This window comes from Oncorhynchus masou, unplaced genomic scaffold (assembly GCF_036934945.1).
Source record: "Oncorhynchus masou masou isolate Uvic2021 unplaced genomic scaffold, UVic_Omas_1.1 unplaced_scaffold_2306, whole genome shotgun sequence".
NCBI lineage: Eukaryota > Metazoa > Chordata > Actinopteri > Salmoniformes > Salmonidae > Oncorhynchus > Oncorhynchus masou.
Genome location: NW_027008772.1, coordinates 4,932 through 30,000, shown reverse-complemented (window position 1 = coordinate 30,000; position 25,069 = coordinate 4,932). Strand labels below are relative to the sequence as shown.

Genomic DNA, 25,069 nt, shown 5'->3' with positions numbered 1-25,069 from the left:
TGCCAAGACAAATCTGGACCCAGGAAGCTGCCATTTTCCACCTAGCTATACAGCTAAACCTATGCTTAACACACTACCATCTCTCTCTCTCTCTCTCTCTCTCTCTCTCTCTCTCTCTCTCTCTCTCTCTCTCTCTCTCTCTCTCTCTCTCTCTCTCTCTCCCCCTCTCTCCCCCCTCTCTCTCTCTCTCTCTCTCTCTCTCTCTCCAACTCTCTTGCTTGCTCTCCCCTCTCTGTCTCTCTCTCTCTCTTTCTCTCTCTCTCTCTCTCTCTCTCTCTCTCTCTCTCTCTCCCTCTCTCTCTCTCTCTCCCCCTCTCCCCCTCTCTCTCTCTCTCTCTCTCTCTCTCTCTCTCTCTCCAACTCTCTTGCTCTTTCCCCCTCTCTCTGTCTCTCTCTCTCTTTCTCTTCTCTCCCTCTCTCTCCCCTCTCTCCCTCTCTCTCTCTGTCTCCCCCTCTCTCTCTCTCTCTCTCTCTCTCTCCAACTCTCTCCCTTCTCCCTCTCTCTCTCTGTCTCCCTCTTCTCTCTCTCTCTCTTCTCTTCTCCTCACTCTCTCTCTCCATCCCTCTTCCGCTTAGAATTATCTAATTCTGAGGATCTCCTTCCCCCTCTATGTGTGTGTGTGTGTGTGTGTGTGTGCTGAATGTGTGTGGTGCTGAATGGAAACAGGCCTGTTTCTTCTCTCACTGCCCCCTCTCCTCCTCTCACTCCTTCTCCTCCCTCCCTCCCTTCCCTCTCCTCTCCTCTCACTCCACCACTCCCTCCCTTCCTCCCTCTCTTACTGACTCTTCATTGTCCTGCTCTGGGTAAATATAGCCTCTGCCAAGGATAAAGGAGGGTGTGAAGGAGACCAGACATAACACACACACACACACACACACGCTATTAATGTACTATTCATGATGATTATGATGATGGGCCCAAATATAGTGCACTATGTAGGGAATAGGGTGGCATTTGAGATCTTATTAAGAGAGCAGGAGGTTATTGATTGTGTCTCGGTAGAAGGAGAGGGAGGGCACATACACACACACACACACACACACATACACACACACACACACACACACACACACACACACACACACACACACACTAAATGCAAACACACACACACACACACACACACACACACACACACACACACACACACACACCACACACACACTAACGCAAACACACACACACACACACACACACACTAACACACACACAGACACACACACACACTAAACACATGAACACACACACACACAAACACACACACACACACACACACACACACTAACGCAAAAACACACACACACACACACACATACACACACACACTAACGCAAACACACACACACACACACACACACACAAATGGTCCTCTCAGAGAGGTAGTAGGAGGATGCTGTGTTAAACAGGTCCTCTCAGAGAGGTAGTAGGAGGATGTTGTGTTAAACAGGTCCTCTCAGAGAGGTAGTAGGAGGATGTTGTGTTAAACAGGTCCTCTCAGAGAGGTAGGAGGATGCTGTGTTAAACAGGTCCTCTCAGAGAGGTAGTAGGAGGATGTTGTGTTAAACAGGTCCTCTCAGAGGTAGTAGGAGGGTGTTGTGTTAAACAGGTCCTCTGGAGAGGTAGTAGGAGGATGTTGTGTTAAACAGGTCCTTCAGGAGGTAGCAGGAGGATGTTGTGTTAAACAGGGCCTCTCAGAGAGGTAGTAGGAGGACGTTGTGTTAAACAGGGCCTCTCAGAGAGTAGTAGTAGGAGGATGTTGTGTTAAACAGGTCCTCTCAGAGAGAGGTAGTAGGAGGATGTTGTGTTAAACAGGTCCTATCAGAGAGGTAGTAGGAGAATATTTAAAACAGGTCCTCTCAGAGAGGTAGTAGGAGGATGTTGTGTTAAACAGGTCCTCTCAGAGAGGTAGTAGGAGGATGTTGTGTTAAACAGGTCCTCTCAGAGAGGTAGTAGGAGGATGTTGTGTTAAACAGGTCCTCTCAGAGAGGTAGTAGGGAGGGATGTTGTGTTAAACAGGTCCTCTCAGAGAGGTAGTAGGAGGATGTTGTGTTAAACAGGTCCTCTCAGAGAGGTAGTAGGAGGATGGTGGTCCTCTCAGTGTTAAACAGGTCCTCTCAGAGAGGTAGTAGGGAGGATGTTGTGTTAAACAGGTCCTCTCAGAGAGGTAGTAGGAGGGTGTTGTGTTAAACAGGTCCTCTCAGAGAGGTAGTAGGAGGGTGTTGTGTTAAACAGGTCCTCTCAGAGAGGTAGTAGGAGGGTGTTGTGTTAAACAGGTCCTCTCAGAGAGGTAGTAGGAGGTGTTGTGTTAAACAGGTCCCCCAGAGAGGTAGGAGGGTGTTGTGTTAAACAGGTCCTCTCAGAGAGGAGGATGTTGTGTTAACAGTAGGAGGGTGTTGTGTTAAACAGGTCCTCTCAGGAGAGGTAGTAGGAGGGTGTTTGTGTTAAAACAGGTCCCTCCAGAGAGAGGTAGTCCTCTCAGGAGGATGTTGTGTTAAACAGGTCCTCTCAGAGAGGTAGTAGGAGGGTGTTGTGTTAAAACAGGTCCTCTCAGAGAGGTAGTAGGAGGATGTTGTGTTAAACAGGTCCTCTCAGAGAGGTAGTAGGAGGATGTTGTGTTAAACAGGTCCTATCAGAGAGGTAGTAGGGTGTTGTGTTAAACAGGTCCTCTCAGAGAGGTAGTAGGAGGATGTTGTGTTAAACAGGTCCTCTCAGAGAGGTAGTAGGAGGATGTTGTGTTAAACAGGTCCCTCCAGAGAGGTAGTAGGAGGATGTTGTGTTAAACAGGTCCTCTCAGAGAGGTAGTAGGAGGGTGTTGTGTTAAACAGGTCCTCTCAGAGAGGTAGTAGGAGGGTGTTGTGTTAAACAGGTCCTCTCAGAGAGGTAGTAGGAGGATGTTGTGTTAAACAGGTCCTCAGAGAGGTAGTAGGAGGATGTTGTGTTAAACAGGTCCTCTCAGAGAGGTAGTAGGAGGGTGTTGTGTTAAACAGGTCCTCTCAGAGAGGTAGTAGGAGGATGTTGTGTTAAACAGGTCCTCTCATAGAGAGGCAGTAGGAGGGGTGTTGTGTTAAACAGGTCCTCTCAGAGAGGTAGTAGGGAGGGGTGTTGTGTTAAACAGGTCCTCAGAGAGAGTAGGGAGGATGTTGTGTTAAACAGGTCCCCTTCAGAGAGGTAGTAGGAGGATGTTGTGTTAAACAGGTCCTCTCAGAGAGGTAGTAGGAGGGTGTTGTGTTAAACAGGTCCTTCCAGAGAGGTAGTAGGAGGGTGCCTTGTGTTAAACAGGTCCTCTCAGAGAGGTAGTAGGAGGGTGTTGTGTTAAACAGGTCCTCTCAGAGAGGTAGTAGGAGGGTGTTGTGTTAAACAGGTCCTCTCAGAGAGGTAGTAGGAGGGTGTTGTGTTAAACAGGTCCTCTCAGAGAGGTAGTAGGAGGGTGTTGTGTTAAACAGGTCCTCTCAGAGAGGTAGTAGGAGGGTGTTGTGTTAAACAGGTCCTCTCAGAGAGGTAGTAGGAGGGTGTTGTGTTAAACAGGTCCTCTCAGAGAGGTAGTAGGAGGGTGTTGTGTTAAACAGGTCCTCTCAGAGAGGTAGTAGGAGGATGTTGTGTTAAACAGGTCCTCCAGAGAGGTAGTAGGAGGATGTTGTGTTAAACAGGTCCTCTCAGAGGGTAGTAGGAGGATGTTGTGTTAAACAGGTCCTCTCCAGGAGAGGTAGTAGGAGGATGTTGTGTTAAACAGGTCCTATCAGAGAGTAGTAGGAGGGTGTTGTGTTAAACAGGTCCTCTCAGAGAGGTAGTAGGAGGGTGTTGTGTTAAACAGGTCCTATCAGAGAGTCGATGATTCATGACTGATGGTTTCCTTTATTTATTTTCCCTGATTCCCTGTATCTTGCTGGGTCTACAACCACCTAAAAGGAAGCGATTCCCAAACCTTCCATAACAAAGCCATCACCTACAGAGAGAGGAACCTGGCAAAGAGTCCCCTAAGCAAGCTGGTCCTGCGGCTCTGTTCACAAACACAAACAGACCCTACAGAGACCCAGGACAGCAACACAATTAGACCCAACCAAATCATGAGAAAACAAAAATAAAATTACTTGACAGACTGAACAAAAAAAAAATGAGCCAACTAGAATGTTATTTGTCCCTTAACAGAGAGGACACAATGCCTTTGACTCACCCAACATTAAGAAAGCTTTGACTATGTACAGACTTGTTATTGGCTCTCAAGAGAAGACAGGGGATGTGCTCACTTCCCACAAAATGAGGTGGAAACTGAGCTGCACTTCCTAACCTCCTGCCAAATGTATGACCATATTAGAGAGACATATTTCCCTCAGATTACACAGACCCACAAATCATTTCAAAACAAATCAATTTTGATAAACTCCCATATCTACTGGGTGAAATTCCACAGTGTGCCATCACAGCAGTAAGATGTGTGACCTGTTGCCACAAGAAAAGCCCAACCAGTGAAAAACCAACACCATTGTAAATACAACCCATAGTTATGTTTATTTATTTTCCCTTTTATACTTTAACTATTTGCACTGTATATATACATAATATGAGATTTGAATTCTCTTATTCTTTTGGAACTTCTGTGATGTTTACTGTTCATTTTTGTTTATTATCTATTTCACTTGCTTTGACAATGTAAACATGTGTTTCCCATAACAATAAAGCCCCTTAATTGAATTGAGAGAGGGGGCGAGAAAGAGAGAGAGATTGAGAAAGGGGCAGAGAGAGAGAGAGGGGGATTGAGAAAGGGGCAGAGAGAGAGAGAGAGAGAGAGAGAGAGAGATTGAGAAAGGGGCAGAGAGAGAGAGAGAGAGAGATTGAGAAAGGGGCGGAGAGAGAGCGAGATTGAGAAAGGGGCAAAGAGAGAGAGAGAGATTGAGAAAGGGGCAGAGAGAGGAGGTGAGAGAGAGAGAGAGAGAGAGAGAGAGAGAGAGAGAGAGAGAGAGAGAGAGTGAGAGTGAGAGTGAGAGAGAAAGGGGCAGAGAGACTGTCTTATGTCAGGTTTTTGCAGAGTTGAATATATTGTAAATGTTCCCTGAGTTGTTCTTTGCTCTGTGCTCTGCACCCGGTGTTCCACGGTCTGCTTTCTGCTTCCAAACACACCTACGTCCCTGTCTGAGTCACCAGTAATAAAACATACATGAGACCTGCTACACAACCAACAGAGAGGGAGGGAGGGAGGGAGGGAGGGAGGGAGGGAGGGAGGGAGGGAGGGAGGGAGGGGGGAGGGAGGGAGGGAGGGGGAGGGAGGGAGGAGTAATGGAGGGAGGGAGGGAGGAGTAAGGGGGGAGGGAGGAGGGAGGGAGGGAGGAGTAAGGGGAGGGAGGGAGGGGAGGGAGGGAGGGGAGGGAGGGAGGGAGGAGTAAGGGAGGGAGGGAGGAGAAAGAGAGGAGGTAAGGGAGGGAGGAGTAAGGGGAGGGAGGAGTAAAGGGAGGGAGGTGTAGGAGGGAGGAGCAAGGGAGGGAGGGAGGAGGGGGAGGGAGGGAGGAGAAAGAGAGGGAGGAGTAAGGGAGGGAGGAGTAGGGAGGGAGGAGCAAGGGAGGGAGGGAGAAGTAAGGGAGGGAGGAGTAAGGGAGGGAGGAGTAAGGGGAGGGGGAGGGAGGAGTAAGGTCTTTCTGAGGATGATGTGTAGAATAATGTCTATTTACAAGCAGATTTCATTCAAACTGTATATAACCAACCAACTAACCCACACCTCCCTCTCCCCTCTCTCCTCCTCCCTCCCTCTCTCCCCCTCTCTCCTCTCCCCCTACCTCCTCCTCTCTCTCCCTCCCTCCTCTCCCCTACCTCCTCCCCTCTCTCCCCCCTCTCCTCCTCCCCCTTACCTCCTCCACTCCCACTCCCACCTCCCCCTCCTCTCTCCCCTACCTCCCCTCTCCTCTCTCCTACCTCCCTCCCCTCACTCCTCTCTCCTCCCCCTCTCTCCCCTCTCTCTCTCCCCTCTCCCTCTCCCCTACCTCCTCTCTCCCCCTCCTCCTCCCCCTCTCCCCCTCCTCCCTCACTCCTCTCTCCCCTACCTCCTCCCCCTCTCTGCCTCTCCTCCTCTCTTCCCTACCTCCTCCCCTCTTCCCTCCCCTACTTCCTCCCTCTTCTTCCCCCCCTCTCCTCTTCCTCCCCTCTCCCCCTCTCCCCCTCTCCTCCCTCCTCAAGTGTACGGCCACAACATGAAGAGCAGTAATGATTTTGTGGGGAGGATCGTGATTGGCCAGTTCTCCACGGGTCCCCCTGAGACCTCCCACTGGCGCCACCTGTTGGCCAGTCAAAGAACCTGGTTGAACAGTGGCACAGCCTGCGCTCACGGGCAGAGGTGACCGCGTCTCCCCGCCTCGCTGGAGGTCACATGATAGAGCTGGAGAGGGATCAGGAGTTAGAGGTTAAGGGTCAGAGGTCAGGAGGAGAGGTATAAGCTCAAAGTGTTGGGGTACACAGTAGGAAAGAGGAAGAGGAAAGGGGTCAGGATTTAGAGGTTAGAGGTCGGGGTTTGATGTCAGGGAGGTGAAAAGGGGGTGAGAGGATGAGAGAGAGGAGACAGGGAGAGGGACACAGAGAGAGAAGAGAGAGGGACACAGAGAGAGAAGAAGAGAGGGACACATAGAGAGAAGAGAAGAGAAGAGGAGAGAAGGAAGGAGAGACAGAGGTCAGGGTCAAGGCCACCAGCAGGGCCGGATTAAGAAATCATAGGCAGGGGCTCAACATTTTTAATGAACCTAATAGTAAAGATGTTATTTAACTGTAAAATATATATATTTGTCTCAGCCCCGGGCCCCAGGCCTACGGTTGGAGGTTCCAGTAAAAAATAATAATAGATGTATACATTTCTATTTTTCTCTGCCTCAAGGCCTCGGGCTTCAGCCCCTGCATTAATCAGGCCCTGCATTAATCAGGCCCTGCATTATTATTCAGGCCCTGCATTAATCAGGCCCTGCATTAATCAGGCCCTGCATTAATCAGGCCCTGCATTAATCAGGCCCTGCATTAATCAGGCCCTGCGTTAATCAGGCCTGCATTAATCAGCCCCTGCATTAAACAGGCCCTGCATTAATCAGGCCCTGCATTAATCAGGCCCCCATTAATCAGGCCCTCCATTAATCAGGCCCTGCGTTAATCAGGCCTGCATTAATCAGCCCTGCATTAAACAGGCCCTGCATTAATCAGGCCTGCATTAATCAGCCCCTGCATTAAACAGGCCCTGCATTAATCAGGCCCTGCATTAATCAGGCCCTACATTAATCAGGCCCTGCATTAAACAGGCCCTGCATTAATCAGGCCTGCATTAATCAGCCCCTGCATTAAACAGGCCCCTCCTCCTGCATTAATCAGGCCCTGCATTAATCAGGCCTATGCGTATTCAGGCCCTGCATTATCCCCTATTAAACAGGCCCTGCATTAATCAGCCCCTGCATTAAACAGGCCCTGCATTAATCAGGCCCTGCATTAACCAGGCCCTGCATTAAACAGGCCCTACATTAATCAGGCCCTGCATTAATCAGGCCCTGCATTAATCAGGCCCCCGCGTTATTCAGGCCCTGTCAACAAGATGAACCGTCCTCAGCGCTCCAAAATTGCTGCCTCTCTTCCCCTCACCTTCCTGACTGACCTCCCAGCCCCCATGTGACCAGAGACAGGGTTGTGTCCCAAATGGTACCTATTCCCATATAGTGCACTACTGACTATGGGCCCCTTCTCCCTATGGGCCTATGGCCTGCGAGCATGGGCCCCTCCTCCCTATGGGCCTCTCCTCCCCTACTGGGCCTAACTCCCTATGGGCCCCTCCTCCCTATGGGCCCCCTGCCTCTGCCCCTCCTCCCTAGGGCCTTCCTCCCTATGGGCCTTGCTCCCATGGGCCCCTCCTCCCTATGGGCCCCTCCGTCCCTATGGGCCCCTCCTCCCTATGGGCCCTCCTCCCTAAGGGCCTAGGGCCCCTCCTCCCATGGGCCTCCTCCCTAGGGCTGCTCCCTATTGTCCCTGATCCCTTGGGCCCCTACCAGGTGCCCTTATACAATGGGTTACCAGGTTCTCTGAAGCTGTATTGACTAACTAAGTGCCTTGCTGATAATCATGGCTGTTGAAATCAGTGCTGACAGACTGGTGCTAACACAGGTACAGTGGACCGAGTCCCCAGGTTGAGACCATGCCTCTGCTCTTCACAGTGTTCAACTGACAACACATTGTTTTGCGTCCCAAATTACACCCTATTCCGTCAGTACACTACTGGGCCCTGGTCAAAAGTAGGGCACTATTTAGGTAACAGGGTGCTATATTTTGATTTGGGATGCAGCCATTAACTGATGAAAAAATAGTTGATGTTCTCTAACTAACTTGCTGATAATCGATGGTTTGAAATAGTTGAAATAGCTGGATTCAAACTTTACTGTCTGTGGAAATCATAGAGTTGGATAGAGGGCTCATCTTCACATCTGTTACATAATGGCTACTGTGACAGCATGGGCAGCGCCATTGAGGGCTTTCTCCATTTTAAAGTAGTTTCTACTACTCATTTTTCTATGAGTCAGTTTAAAGGGTGCGTAAATGAGTGTTGTCTGAACAGGTATAAAGACAAGGTTGGTGATTTACTGCCCCCTGGAGGATGTTGTCTGAACAGGTATAAAGACAAGGTTGCTGCCCCTGGAGGGTGTTGTCTGAACAGGTATAAAGACAAGGTTGGTGATTTACTGCCCCCTGGAGGGTGTTGTCTGAACAGGTATAAAGACAAGGTTGGTGATTTACTGCCCCCTGGAGGGTGTTGTCTGAACAGGTATAATGACAAGGTTGGTGATTTACTGCCCCCTGGAGGGTGTTGTCTGAACAGGTATAAAGACAAGTTTGGTGATTTACTGCCCCCTGGAGGGTGTTGTCTGAACAGGTATAAAGACAAGTTTGGTGATTTACTGCCCCCTAGAGGGTGTTGTCTGAACAGGTATAAAGACAAGGCTGGTGATATACTGGCACCTGCAGTTATGTAATGATAGTATAGTATAATTCATTGGCTGATCAGTCCTACTGACCTGGATGGAATTCTGTCATCCTTTCCTGACCGATAGCAAGTCCCAGCCAGTTGACTACTTCAAAATGGTGGAAGTCCTGGGCCTTGCCCATGCTACAACAGGCTTTGTGGCGCTAGAGCTGTCTATCCAAGTCTATGGTGGAAATTCTGCCTCTGTTTCTGCTGTGGTTGTCCCAAATGGCACCCTATTCCCAATGTAGTGCAGTGCTTTGATCAGAGACCATAGGTTCACCTCCATAGGTCAATAGTTAGTGCACCATATAGGGAACAGGGTTCCATTTGGGACACATGTTGATTCTGTACAATACTGTATCAAGCCTAGTTCAGCCAACTTTACAGTGAAGATTGTATTACAAGTGATGAAAAAGTATAAATACTAAATATACTGTGCTAGTGAAGATAATAATTTTTAAATTTTCTGTCAAATTGATGCATATATATATAAATATAAATATATTAGATATATATTTATCTCAGAATTGTTTTTCTGTGTGTATATATTTATGGCCTTTTCTGCTGTTAAGGAAAAATGAACAAATCGATGTAAACGTAGTTAGATGATGTAGTTAGATGATGTAGTTAGATGATAGATAACATAGTTAGATGATGTAGTTAGATGATGTAGTTAGATAACATAGTTAGATGATGTAGTTAGAGGATGTAGTTAGATGATGTAGTTAGATGATGTAGTTAGATGATGTAGTTAGATGACGTCGTTAGGTGATGTAGTTAGATGATGTAGTTAGATGATGTTGTTAGGTGATGTGGTTAGATAATGTTGTTAGATGATGTAGTTAGATGATGTAGTTAGATGATGTTAGTTAGATGATGTAGTTAGATGACATGATGTTTAGATGATGTAGTTAGATGATGTTGTTAGGTTAGAGATGATGTATTTAGATGATGTTGTTAGGTATTGTACAAAAGAAAAGAGTAGAGCTGAACGAGAAGAACAGATTGTGTGTCGTCAAACTTTTAAAACGGGTTTTTAAACATGTTTTTTCTCAACGTTTCACAGCTTTAATCTAGAACCAAACAAGTAGTGATTTTACTGAGCTTTCTCCTCCTCCTCCTTCCTCCTCCTCCTCCTCCAGCCTCCCACAAACTCCTCCTCCTCCAGCTGCCTATGTAGTGTACAATCACAAACAAATGTAACATAGAGGGACCCTGTCATCCCAAGAGGGACCCTCTGTTAACAGTATTGCTGCTCTGTCAACAGTACTGTAGTGCACAATCATGGCACGTCAACAGGGTTTTAGTCCAAATGTAACTATAGAGGGACCCTCTGTCAACAGTACTGCGCTATAGAGGGACCTCTGTCAACAGTACTGCACTATAGAGGGACCCTCTGTCAACAGTACTGCACTATAGAGGGACCTCTGTCAACAGTACTGCACTATAGAGGGACCCTTGTCAACAGTACTGCGCTATAGAGGGACCCTCTGTCAACAGTACTGCACTATAGAGGACCCTCTGTCAACAGTACTGCACTATAGAGGGACCCTCTGTCAACAGTACTGCACTATAGAGGGACCCTCTGTCAACAGTACTGCACTATAGAGGGACCCTCTGTCAACAGTACTGCACTATAGAGGGACCCTCTGTCAACAGTACTGCACTATAGGGGACCTCTGTCAACAGTACTGCACTATAGAGGGACCCTCTGTCAACAGTACTGCACTATAGAGGGACCCTCTGTCAACAGTACTGCACTATAGAGGGACCCTGGTCAACAGTACTGCACTATAGAGAATAGGGTACTGCACATAGAGGGACCTCTGTCAACAGTACTGCACTATAGAGGAACTCCCACTATAGAGGGACTCTGGTCAACAGTACTGCACTATAGAGGGACCCTCTGAATGTACCCAGAGCCTCTGGTCAAAGTAGTGCACTATATAGGGAATAGGGCCCATAGAGGGACCTGGTCAACAGTAGTGCACTATATAGGGAATAGGGCCCATAGAGGGACTCTGTCAACAGTACTGCACTATATAGGACCAATAGAGGGACCCTCTGTCAACAGTACTGCACTATAGAGGGACTCCTAGGGCCCATAGAGGGACTCTGGTCAACAGTACTGCACTATAGAGGGAATAGTACTGCACTATAGGTCTCTGGTCAAACGTACTGCACTATAGAGGGAATAGGTCAACAGTACCCATAGAGTCTCTGGTCAACAGTAGTGCACTATATAGGGAATAGGGCCCATAGAGGGACCTCTGGTCAACAGTAGTGCACTATATAGGGAATAGTACTGCGCTATAGAGGGATCTCTGTCAAAGTAGTGCACTATTTAGGGAATAGGGCCCATAGATCTCTGTCAACAGTAATGCACTATATAGGGAACAGTACCACTATAGATCTCTGCAACAGTATATATAGAGGGAATAGGGCCCATAGGTCTCTGGTCAAAAGTAGCTATAGAGGAATAGGGCCCATAGGCTCTCTGCAACTACTGGCACTATAGAGAATAGGGCCCATAGGGTTCTGGTCCTAAATAGCACCCTATTCCCGAGAATAGGGCCCATAGGTTTCTGGTCAAAAGTAGTGCACTATATAGGGAATAGGGCCCATAGGTCTCTGGTCAAACGTAGTGCACTAGGGAATAGGGCCCATAGGTCTCTGGTCAAAAGTAGTGCACTACATAGGGAATAGGGCCCATAGGTCTCTGGTCAAAAGTAGTGCACTATATAGGGAATAGGGCCCATAGGCCTCTGGTCAAAAGTAGTGCACTATATAGGGAATAGGGCCCATAGGTCTCTGGTCTAAAGTAGTGCACTATATAGGGAATAGGGCCCATAGGTCTCTGGTCAAAAGTAGTGCACTATATAGGGAATAAGGGCCCATAGGTCTCTGGTCAAAAGTAGTGCACTACATAGGGAATAGGGCCCATAGGTCTCTGGTCAAACGTAGTGCACTATATAGGGAATAGGGCCCATAGGCCTCTGGTCAAACGTAGTGCACTACATAGGGAATAAGGGCCCATAGGTCTCTGGTCAAAAGTAGTAGGGACTATAGGGAATAGGGCCCATAGGTCTCTGGTCAAAAGTGCACTACATTTAGGGAATAGGGCCCATAGGCCTCTGGTCAAACGTAGTGCACTACATAGGAATAGGGTGTAATTTGGGACAGATGATATGCTGTGGTCTGCCAGTCTGTGTGTGTGCGCCAGTGTCTTCATCTGGAACCGTGATATTTGCTGTCTGTTTTGGTACTACGTGTAACTTACGTTAGTTTGACTCATCTGTTTCCATTGAGTATAAACACATATAATCTGGTGGTACAATCGCTGTCAAGAGCAACTGGTTGTTTTTTGGTTGTTGAAGACACCTTGGGGTCAGGTCAACGTATCAAACATCTCAGAGTGAAGCAGCGCTTGATCTGAGATAAGTTTGCTCTTTAAATATCAACGAATGAGATGATTTGGACAGACATGGGGACCTGATACCAGAACAGCGTTCCTACTCTGAGAGACTTGATATAAATACAGCCCTGGTCATTATAGTTACAATGTCGCTGTGTCTGACCCAAAGCAATAGTTCCTGTGTTAACTGTCTGACTTATGAATCTCTCCTAGCTGTACAGCTCTGGTCTTGTAGTGGAAGTCCTGGCACAGTGGATGTTTAAAGACTGATGTTTGTTACTATAAGATGTACATAGACATACACACGTTACCTACCTCTTCCAATTCCCCAGACCTCTTTCCACCACTCCCAGACCTCCTCCACCACTCCCAGACCTCTTCCATCTCTCCTCAGACCCTCTTCCACCTCTCCCAGACCTCTTCCACCACTCCCAGACCTCTTCCACCTCCCCAGACCTCTTCCACCTCTCCCAGACCTCTTCCCACCTCTCCCAGACCTCTTCCACCTCTCCCAGACTCCTTCCACCTCTACCAGACCTCTTCCACTCCTTACCAGACCTCTTCCACCTCTCCCAGACCTCTTCCACCTCCCAGACCTCTTCCATCTCTCCTAGACTCTCTTCCATCACTCCCAGACCTCTTCCACCTTCCCAGACCTCTTCCACCACTCCCAGACCTCTTCCACCTCTCCCAGACCTCTTCCCACCCTTCCAGACCTCTTCCACCTCTCCCAGACCTTTGTGATTTCCATATCAAAGTTGTTGTTTTGCATCCAATAAAACACAAATAAAGCTAATGGTTGTGCAATGATGAATCAATGTGTGTGTGTGTGTGTGTGTGTGTGTGTATGTGTGTGTGTGTGCGTGTGTGTGTGTATGTGTGTGTGTGTGTGTGTGTGTGTGTGTGTGTGTGTGTGTGTGTGTGTGTGTGTGTGTGTGTGTGTGTGTGTGTGTGTGTGTGTGTGTGTGTGTGTGTGAGAACATGATCAGCTTAACCTCTCCATGGGCTAACAGCTACGGGTCACACACAACATGACCATATAGTGTGTGTGAATGTTCCGGTTGTTTTGGTTGAGAGGAATGCCCACGCCATCAGAGGCGAGGGACACAGACCTGACATGCACACACACACACAGGGAGATCCGACATGGCTCTCTGCCACAGAGCTAAGGAACACTGGGAACCAGTTGACAGGGACACACAACACACACTTTTTTCTGCCCCTGTTTTGTTTTGAGGGGAATTATCTAAAGGTGGAGTTGCCAGTTCAAACTCCCCTAATCCCCTTGCTCCCCTCAGCCTCACACCTTCCAGGTCACTGCCTGGTCAATCTGTACTGACAACCCACCTCTTAGGCTAAACCACCCACCCCCCCCCTTTACAATAGACAAGGCAACACATAACCTGTTGCTTCCCAATAAGCCCTCTATTCACTTTGTAGTGTGCTACATTTCAACAGAGCCCCAATGGGTATTCTAGGTGTACTTGGGATGTACACACACCACTACACTTATAAAGTCCAGAGATCTTCCATAACGACATGTCTAGTAACTACAGTGGTTGGTTATGTAACTACTGACCTGGTCTCTCCATAGTAACTACAGTGGTTGGCTTATATAACTACTGTCCTGGTCTCTTCCATAACGACACGTCTAGTAACTACAGTGGTTGGTTATATAACTACTGTCGTGGTCTCTTCATAGTAACTACAGTGGTTGGTTATATAACTACTGTCGTGGTCTCTTCATAGTAACTACAGTGGCTGGTTATATAACTACTGTCCTGGTCTCTTCCATAACGACACGTCTAGTAACTACAGTGGTTGGTTATATAACTACTGTCCTGGTCTCTTCATAGTAACTACAGTGGTTGGTTATATAACTACTGTCCTGGGTCTCTTCATAGTAACTAAGCAGTGGTTAAGCCATATAACTACTGTCCTGGTCTCTTCATAGTAACTACAGTGGTTGGTTATGTAACTACTGACCTGGTCTCTTCATAGTAACTACAGTGGTTGGTTATATAACTACTGTCCTGGTCTCTTCATAGTAACTACAGTGGTTGGTTATGTAACTAATGACCTGGACCTTTCATAGTAACTACAATGGTTGGTTATATAACTACTGTCCTGGTCTCTTCCATAACGACATGCCTAGTAACTACAGTGGTTGGTTATATAACTACTGTCCTGGTCTCTTCCATAACGACATGCCTAGTAACTACAGTGGTTGGTTATATCACTACTGTCCTGGGTCTCTCCATAGTAACTACAGTGGTTGGTTATATAACTACTGTCCTGGGTCTCTCCATAGTAACTACAGTAGCTGGTTATATAACTACTGTCCTGGTCTCTCCATAGTAACTACAGTGGCTGGTTACGTATAACTACTGTCCTGGTCTCTCCATAGTAACTACAGTGGTTGGTTATATAATCACTTGTCCTGGTCTCTCCATAGTAACTACAGTGGTTGGTTATGTAACTACTGTCCTGGTCTCTTCCATAACGACATGTCTAGTAACTACACTGGTTGGTTATATAACTACTGTCCTATTCTCTTCATAGTAACTACAGTGGTTGGTTATATAACTACTGTCCTGGTCTCTTCCTAGTAACTACAGTGGTTGGTTATATAACTACTGCTCTAACTAGCTGTTCTTACTTACCACTTTTAGTGTACCTGCTCAGTTTAATTAACTAACGAGGTGCAGGTAAGATCCGTGTGTTGTTGTTACCTTTTAGTAACAGTACTGCACAAATAGAAGCGTGGTAAGTCCTATGTACTGTCACTACCGGGTGTTCTATAGCTTCCCTAGAATAAGGTTGTTTGTTGAATAAGGTTGTTTACCAATGTTGTGGTGGTTAAGGCTGAGCATGTGATGGAGAAGGAACTCAAACAGTCAAGACACAAAACAACCACAGTCTGTTTTTCTTATTAAATGTATTAAAGAATTGATCAAAGTATTGGTTATTGTTCCTAGATCTACTACATGGGAGTACATGTAAACGTTCACACATACACATCAACAACAACTGTCTCAAATAGCACACTAGTTCCTTTTACAGTGCACTACTGTTGACCCTGAGTCACATAGAGCTCTGTCATAAAGTTGTGTCTCTTACATAGGGGAATAGGGTACCATTTGAGAGTTGACCAAACATCAAAGTATCTTAGTGGTAACAGGGCTGCAGGGTGAAGAGGTGAGAAGGAACACAGGACAGAACGCAGACTGCTGAAGGACCGGCTGCTTCAGAACAGAATGCTGAAGGACCGGCTGCTTCAGAACAGAATGCAGACTGCTGAAGGACCGGCTGCCAGAACAGACTGCTGAAGGACCGGCTGCTTCAGAACAGAATGCAGACTGCTGAAGGACCGGCTGCTTCAGAACAGAATGCAGACTGCTGAAGGACCGGGCTGCTTCAGAACAGAATGCAGACTGCTGAAGGACCGGGCTGCTTCAGAACAGAATGCAGACTGCTGAAGGACCGGCTGCTTCAGAACAGAATGCGGAAGGACCGCTGCTTCAGAACAGAATGCAGACTGCTGAAGGACCGGGCTGCTTCAGAACAGAATGCAGACTGCTGAAGGACCGGGCTGCTTCAGAACAGAATGCAGACTGCTGAAGGACCGGGCTGCTTCAGAACAGAATGCTGAAGGACCGGCTGCTTCAGAACAGAATGCAGACTGCTGAAGGACCGGTTGCTTCAGAACAGAATGCAGACTGCTGAAGGACCGCTGCTACAGAACAGAATGCAGACTGCTGAAGGACCGGCTGCTTCAGAACAGAATGCTGAAGGACCGGGCTGCTTCAGAACAGAATGCAGACTGCTGAAGGACCGCTGCTACAGAACAGAATGCAGACTGCTGAAGGACCGCTGCTTCAGAAACAGAATGCTGAAGGACCGGGCTGCTTCAGAACAGAATGCAGACTGCTGAAGGACCGGCTGCTACAGAACAGAATGCAGACTGCTGAAGGACCGGCTGCTTCAGAACAGAATGCAGACTGCTGAAGGACTGGGCTGCTACAGAACAGACTGCTGAAGGACCGCTGCTTCAGAACAGAATGCAGACTGCTGGAAGGACCGGCTGCTACAGAACAGACTGCTGAAGGACCGCTGCTTCAGAACAGAATGCAGACTGCTGAAGGACCGGCTGCTACAGAACAGACTGCTGAAGGACCGGCTGCTTCAGAACAGAATGCTGAAGGACCGCTGCTTCAGAACAGAATGCAGACTGCTGAAGGACCGGCTGCTACAGAACAGAATGCAGACTGCTGAAGGACCGGCCGCTTCAGAACAGAATGCAGACTGCTGAAGGACTGGGCTGCTTCAGGAACAGAATGCTGAAGGACCGGCTGCTTCAGAACAGAATGCAGACTGCTGAAGGACTGGGCTGCTTCAGAACAGAATGCTGAAGGACCGGCTGCTTCAGAACAGAATGCAGACTGCTGAAGGACCGCCTGTTTCAGAACAGAATGCAGACTGCTGAAGGACCGGCTGCTTCAGAACAGAATGCAGACTGCTGAAGGACCAGCTGCTTCAGAACAGAATGCAGACTGCTGAAGGACCGGGCTGCTTCAGAACAGAATGCTGAAGGACCGGCTGCTTCAGAACAGAATGCAGACTGCTGAAGGACCAGCTTCTTCAGAACAGAATGCAGACTGCTGAAGGACCGGGCTGCTTCCAGAACAGAATGCAGACTGCTGAAGGACCGGCTGCTTCAGAACAGAACGCAGACTGCTGAAGGACCGGCTGCTTCAGAACAGAATGCAGACTGCTGAAGGACCGGCTGCTTCAGAACAGAATGCAGACTGCTGAAGGACCGGCTGCTTCAGAACAGAATGCAGACTGCTGAAGGACCAGCTGCTTCAGAACAGAATGCAGACTGCTGAAGGACCGGCTGCTTCAGAACAGAATGCAGACTGCTGAAGGACCGGCTGCTTCAGAACAGAATGCAGACTGCTGAAGGACCGGCTGCTTCAGAACAGAATGCTGACTGCTGAAGGACCGGCTGCTTCAGAACAGAATGCAGACTGCTGAAGGACCGGGCTGCTTCAGAACAGAATGCAGACTGCTGAAGGACCGGCTGCTTCAGAACAGAATGCTGAAGGACCGGGTTGCTTCAGAACAGAATGCTGAAGGACCGCTGCTTCAGAACAGAATGCTGAAGGACCGGCTGCTTCAGAACAGAATGCTGAAGGACCGGGCTGCTTCAGAACAGAATGCTGACTGCTGAAGGACCGGCTGCTTCAGAACAGACTGCTGAAGGACCGGCTGCTTCAGAACAGAATGCTGAAGGACCGGGCTGCTTCAGAACAGAATGCAGACTGCTGAAGGACCGCTGCTTCAGAACAGAATGCAGACTGAAGAACCGCTGCTTCAGAACAGAATGCTGAAGGACCGGCTGCTTCAGAACCAGAATGCAGACTGCTGAGACACCCGGCAGTCCAACTTCTAACAGATACCTACTTTTCAAGAAAAAAGCAGAGGGATCGAGGAAAGGAAGAAGGGATTGAGGAAAGGAATGAGGATTGATGGAAGGAAGGAAGGAGAGATGGAAGGATGGAAGAAAGGAGAGATGGAGGAAGAAGGAAGGAAGGAAGGAAAGAAAGAAGAAGGAAGAAGGGATGAGGGATGAAGGATGAGGGATGAGCGATGGAGAGGGAAGGAAGGAAGGATGGTTGATGACTGGCCTTCACATGATAAGTCCCATGTATTCCTTTGTGTGTGATGTCGTGAATGGCACCCTATTCAATACCTAGTGCATTTATACTATGGAAGGGAGGAGGGAGGGAGGGAGGGAGGGAGGGAGGGAGGGAGGGAGGGAGGAGGGAGGGAGGGAGGGAGGGAGGGAGGGAGGGAGGGAGGGGAGGGGAGGAAGAAGAGAGGGAGGTTGAGATGAAGGAGAAGAGGGGAGGTTGAGGGGCGGAGAAGAAGAGAGGAGAGGGTGAGGTAGGAGATGAAGAGAGGGAGGGTTGAGGGAAGATAAGAAGAAAGGGATGGAGGAGAGAGGAGAAAGAAAGAGAGGGAGGTTGAGGAAGGAGAAGGCAACAACAGCAGCAAGAAAGGTCCCAATATCATCGTTTTCAGTGGGGCTCTCTGTGTGTGTGTGTGTGTGTGTGTGTGTGTGTGTGTGTGTGTGTGTGTGTGTGTGTGTGTGTGTGTGTGTGTGTGTGTGTGTGTGTGTTGGACCCCGGAGGTCTAGTTGTCCACTGTGGGGATCTTGCACACGAAGGGAAAGGCTTTGTCACAGCTGTTATCATTCCAGGACCTCAGCGCTGTCAGAAACTTACACACACACACACAGCGCTGTTAGAGACAAAGCAACACCACATTGACTGACTGACTCATCAGCTACGGACGTATGTGTGTGTGTGTGTTTTGTTTGTGTGTGTGACTCATTACACAGGTGTCTGTTCTGGCACCCAGTTGTGTGTGTGCGTGTGCATTTGTGTGTGTGCGTGTTTGTGTGTGTGTGTGTGTGTGTGTGTGTGTGCGTGTGCATTTGTGTGTGTGTGTGTGTGTGTGTGTGTGTGTGTGTGTGTGTGTGTGTGTGTGTGTGTGTGTGTGTGTGTGTGTGTGTGTGTGTGTGTGTGATCAGCAGGGACACATACTTGGACAGAAACTCAGAGAAATACATCCGAAATGACCAATTATGAACCTTTAGGGGTATCCCTGGCTCAATCATGAACCTGTAGGTCATCCCCTGGCTCAATCATGGACCTGTAGGTCATCCCCTGGCTCAATCATGAACCTGTAGGTCATCCCCAGGCTCAATCATGAACCTGTAGGTCATCCCAGGCTCAATCATGAACCTGTAGGTCATCCCCTTGCTCAATCATGAACCTGTAGGTCATCCCCAGGCTCAATCATGAACTGTAGGTCATCCCCAGGCTCAATCATGAACCTGTAGGTCATCCCCAGGCTCAATCATGAACCTGCAGGTCATCCCCAGGCTCAATCATGAACCTGTAGGTCATCCCCAGGCTCAATCATGAACCTGTAGGTCATCCCCAGGCTCAATCATGAACCTGTAGGTCATCCCCAGGCTCAATCATGAACCTGTAGGTCATCCCCAGGCTCAACCATGAACCTGTAGGTCATCCCCAGGCTCAATCATGAACCTGTAGTCATCCCCAGGCTCAATCATGAACCTGTAGGTCATCCCCAGGCTCAACCATGAACCTGTAGGTCATCCCCAGGCTCAATCATGAACCTGTAGGTCATCCCCAGGCTCAACCATGAACCTGTAGGTCATCCCCAGGCTCAATCATGAACCTGTAGGTCATCCCAGGCTCAACCATGAACCTGTAGGTCATCCCCTACCTCAGTCATGTTTTATTGGGTAATACACTGTGTGTATGCATTATTGTGTGTGTTTATGCTTATTGACTGCCTGTGTGTGTTTATGCTTATTGACTGCCTGTGTGTTTATGCATTACTGACTGCCTGTGTGTGTTTATGCATTATTGACTGCCTGTGTGTGTTTATGCATTATTGACTGCCTGTGTGTGTTTATGCATTATTGACTGCCTGTGTGTGTTTATGCATTATTGACTGCCTGTGTGTGTTTATGCATTATTGACTGCCTGTGTGTGTTTATGCATTATTGACTGCCTGTGTGTGTTTATGCTTATTGACTGCCTGTGTGTGTTTATGCATTATTGACTGCCTGTGTGTGTTTATGCATTATTGACTGCCTGTGTGTGTTTATGCATTATTGACTGCCTGTGTGTTTATGCATTATCGCGCCTGTGTGTGTCTCACCGCTGTTCTGCCTGTACCAGATCTCGACACAGTCTTCCTTTTCGGGGATGCGGTGTATGCCGTCGTCAGGCTGGTTGCCATCCCAGTAGCTGTATCCATAGTTACTGCCGTCGGTCCACTCCAGAGTGCCCCTCCTACAGTGAGGAATAGTATGACATGGTACATGTAACAACCTGGGCAGACTGCTTTAATGAAAAGAGAAGTTTAGCTAAACCTAAAACTGACCCTAATCCAACTCTGACTCTCCTCTCAACTGTGACCTCATTTCAGCCCGTTTTGGAAAGTAAATAAGAGGTTTGCCCGTCAGATATGACCTGTTAGCTGTTTCCCATGAGAGTTGTACTTGTAGTTATGACGGCTGGTTCAAACACCAGAGGTTAGAAACACCACTGATCTGGGGACAGCTTAGTGTTTTACAACCCTAACGGTTAAGGTTAGGATAGGGAGAAGTGTAAAACTGATCCTAGATCTATTCATAAAGGGACTTCTACCCCTGGTCCATTTAAAGGGAGGGAGCAGATATACAGACTGGATGACATTAGTGATAATCACACAATCCTGAGTCTGCATCCTAACACTATTACCTTTATTTAACTAGGCAAGTCAGTTAAGAAGAACACATTTTTATTCACAATGCCTAGGAACAGTGCGTTACCTGCCTGTTCAGAACGACAGATTTGTACCTTGTCAGCTCAGGGATTTGAACTTGCAACCTTCCGGTTACTAGTCCAACGCTCTAACCACTAGGCTACGCTGCCGCCCCATTAGTGATAATCAACACCAACCCTGGCTAAACCAAACAAACCCGGGTCTGCGTGCTCAATGGATTCCTGTTCCTTCGTAGTGCATTACATTTGACCAGAGACGAGCTCTCCTCTGATCAACAGTAGACTACTATAGGAATAAGGGGTGTCATTTGGGACGTAGGCCCTGTCTAGTTCTCTATCTCTGGAGGTGATGGCTTGGTGACTCTGCAGTGGGTTTACCAGCAGTGTGTTAATGAACCAGCCTTTCAGTTCTAGAGTGAAATATCTACGTCAGACTGGCTTCCTATAGAGCTGGACTGACAGGCTCCTGTTGGATTCATTTTGTTTTTATTTGATCGTTATTTATACAGGGATTTTCTCATTGAGATAACATCTCTTTTCCAAGAGACCTGGTCCAATAGACAGCAAGGGAAACAACGTTTCAGACAAAACAACTTACAGACACTAACACAACATTAAACAAAACTATAAACACACATACAGTACAACAAAAACATTTTACGTTAAAAAACATGAAAGTCTTGACTAAAACAGCTGTCCTAAAGACAATTACACTCTTCTATGGTATATACACGATCAAATGTTTGAAACTCCATAGACGAAAATAGATCATCAAATTTCAAAATGTTCAGGAGAGAATTCCAGGACCACGGAGCTAAGTAACTAAAACTATTTCTACCATGACTGTTCTAGTTGTTGGTACTGTTAGAAGTAAACCCTCTGGGATCTATTAGCATATCCAGCAAACTGGGAACGTTCCTAGAATATTAGCTTAGATTTCCATTCATTTCTAGTTGGTGTTTTATCTAACATTAGGATTATAATGTCCCAAAAACATTCAAATAATTATTCCTAAAACAATTTTAACTGAATTCTCATTGGAATGTTTGGAACGTTCACTAAACGTTATACACAACATCTGTAACAATCACCAAGAAGAATTCCCCAAACGTTCTCATGAGTTTCCAGATGATGTAACAATCACCAAAGAAGAATTCCCCAAACGTTCTCATGAGGTTTCCAGATGATGTAACAATCACCAAAGAAGAATTCCCCAAACGTTCTCATGAGGTTTCCAGATGATGTAACAATCACCAAATAAGAATTCCCCAAACGTTCTCATGAGGTTTCCAGATGATGTAACAATCACCAAAGAAGAATTCCCCAAACGTTCTCATTAGGTTTTCCAGATGATGTAACAATCACCAAAGAAGAATTCCCAAACGTTCTCATTAGGTTTCCAGATGATGTAACAATCACCAAAGAATTCCCCAAACGTTCTCATGAGGTTTCCAGATGAGGGAACAATCACCAAGAAGAATTCCCCAAACGTTCTCTTGCATTAGGTTTCCAGATGATGTAATAATGTTTTTAAAACACACTGCCACAACTTAATGTGAGTGGGAACGTTCTGGAAGCATCAGACAAACGTTCACACAAACATTGTCTTATCATTAGCACAACTGGATAGTTTTTGTCTTATGAGAACATTTGCCGCCCTAACGAATGTTCTGGGAACTTTCACAAAAACTATTTTGGTTTGCTGGGTAGATATATAGTAATCTATAAAATGTTTACTTTAAAGTAAATGTTTTTTTAATATATTTTTTAATTTTACATTTTTATGTACACATAATATACTTTAACAGTATGCATTCAGATGCCTGTAAAATAATGAGTGTCCAAATCGAATGTAAACATTAATACATGCATTTCTATAGCTTCCTAAATCTATTCTTAGTGCCGAGAGGAAGGCACAGCATTTTCAACACAGTGTTTTAATTTGTTTTACTATTTTCACATTGTAGAATAATAGTTAAGACATAAAAACTATGAAATAACACATACGGAATCATGTAGTAAGCAAGAAAGTGTTAAACAAATCAAAATATATATTTTACATTTGAGATTCTTCCAAAGTAGCCAGCCTTTGCCTTGATGACAGCTTTGTATACTCTTGGCATTCTCTCAACCAGCTTCATGAGGTAGTCACCTGGAATGCATTTCAATTAACAGGTGTGCCTTGTTAAAAGTACATTTGTGGAATGTATTTCTTTCAGCCAATTGGTTGTGTTGTGAGAAGGTAGGGGTGGTATACAGACAATAGCCCTATTTGGTAAAAGACCAAGTCCACATTTTTGGTTCCAAACCGCCGTGTCTTTGTGAGACGCAGAGTCAGTGAACGGATGATCTGCGCATGCCGGTTCCCACCGTGAAGCATGGAGGAGGAGGTATGATGGTGTGGGGGTGCTTTGCTGGTGACACTGTCTTTGATTTATATAGAATTCAAGGCACACTTAACCAGCATGGCTACCACAGCATTCTGCAGCAATACGCCATCCCATCTGGTTTTGGCTTAGTGAGACTATCATTTGATTTTCAACAGGAAAATGACCCAACACCCCTCCAGGCTGTGTGTAAGGGCTATTTTACCAAGAAGGAGAGTGATGGAGTGCTGCATCAGATGACCTGGCCTCCACAATCACCTGACCTCAACCCAATTGAGATGGTTTGGGATGAGTTGGACTGCAGAGTAAAGGAAAAGCAGCCAACAAGTACTCAGCTTATGTGTGAACTCCTTCAATAATCTGGGAAAAGCATTCCAGATGAAGCTGGTTGAGAGAATGCCAAGAGTGTGAAAAGCTGTCATCAAGGCAAAGGGTGGCTACTTTGAAGAATCTAAAATCTAAAATCAGTTTTAATTTGTTTAACACATTTTTGGTTACAACTTGATTCCATATGTGCTATTTCGAAGTTTAAAGTCTTCCCTATTATTCTACAATTTAGAAAATAGTAAAAATAAATAAAGAAAAACCCTTGAATGAGTAGGTTTGACTGGTACCATAAATCCTAGTTGGAAGATTGTTTGTATTACGTCTGAGGAGACATCTGCAGAGATGGAATTCACGATAACTGCTGCAGATGTCAACCCCAGAGAACATTACCTTAAAAGACACGTACAGTGTGTTTGTCGACAACATACGAGGTAGTGATTATCCAGTGGTGTTTAATAGGGTTTCTGGAAAACGACCCAGAAGATTCCGGGAGGGAATAAGCAGGAAATCCAGAATCCTGGGAATTCTGGGAAAGATCCTGGAACGTTTGAACCCTCAGTGCTTACCTGTCTCCTGTCGTGAAGGCCGATCCATATGTCTGTTGGTATCCCTGGGATACGGCTGTTGACGAGATCGTGAAGACGAACACATTCTCCTCCCAGCTGAGAATTCAGACAAGGGATGGTTAGAGTTAGAGAGAGGTGTCTGTGTGTGTGTGTGTGTGTGTGTGTGTGTGTGTGTGTGTGTGTGTGTGTGTGTGTGTGTGTGTGTGTGTGTGTGTGTGTGTGTGTGTGTGTGTGTGTGTGTGTGTGTGTGTGTGTGTGTGTGTGTGTGTGTGTGTGTGTGTGTATCCTCTCACCTGTAGTGTGGCAGTGTGTGGACCTTTGTGTGTGTGTATATGGACAGGTATCCTCTCACCTGTGTACGGAGGTGAGTTTGGCAGACTTGAGACCGTTGGAGAATTCAGCACAGTACAGGTCAGCCTCGGCCCAGGCACGGTTCAGAGGGAAGAAACGGTAGCAGTGACCTTCAAACTCAGTCCAGAACAACGGACAGGTGACGGGAAGGCCTGGTTCTGGCAACTGGAGGGGAAGGCTGGGGGAGGAAGGGAGGGGAAGGGAGGGGGGGGAGGGGGAAGGGGAGGAAGGGAAGGGAGGGGAGGGAGGGAGGGAAGGGAAGGGGGGGGAGGGGAGGGAGGGAAGGGAGGGAGGAGGGGAGGGAAGGAAGGGGAGGGAGGGGAGGGAGGGGGGGAGGGAGGGAGGGAGGGAGGGAGGGAGGGAGGGGAGGGAGGGAGGGAGAGGGGAGGGAAGGGAAGTGAAGGGGAGGAGGAGGGAGGGAGGGAGGGAAGGGAAGGGGAAGGGAAGGGAAGGGAAGGGAAGGGAAGGGAGGGGGGGAGGGGAAGGAAGGAAGGGGAAGGGAGGGAGGAAGGGAAGGGAGGGAGGGGAAGGGAAGGGAAGGGAAGGGGGAGGGGAGGGAGGGGGGAGGGGAGGGAAGCGAGGGAGGGGAGGGGAGCGGAAAGGGAGGGGAGGGGAAGGGAAGAGGAGAAGAGAGAGAGGGAGAGGGAGAGGAGAGGGGAGGAAGGGAAGGGAAGGGAAGGGA

The 25,069-nt window shown here is 47.4% G+C and overlaps 1 protein-coding gene and 1 pseudogene across 1 annotated transcript; one reads left to right on the top strand and one right to left on the bottom strand.

Annotated features, from left to right (window-relative positions):
• Nucleotides 1–13,128, top strand: part of LOC135533271 (synaptotagmin-17-like) — a 56,495-nt pseudogene extending 43,367 nt beyond the window's left edge.
• Nucleotides 13,129–19,462: 6,334 nt separating this feature from the next.
• LOC135533270 (C-type lectin domain family 19 member A-like) lies at nt 19,463–24,565 on the bottom strand (the record flags this gene model as incomplete). Its single annotated transcript, XM_064960672.1, has 4 exons — nt 19,463–19,566; nt 20,149–20,282; nt 24,037–24,132; nt 24,389–24,565. Coding segments are annotated over 4 exons (511 nt in total), but the record flags the coding sequence as incomplete, so codon positions are not given.
• Between the last annotated feature and the right edge of the window lie 504 nt (nt 24,566–25,069).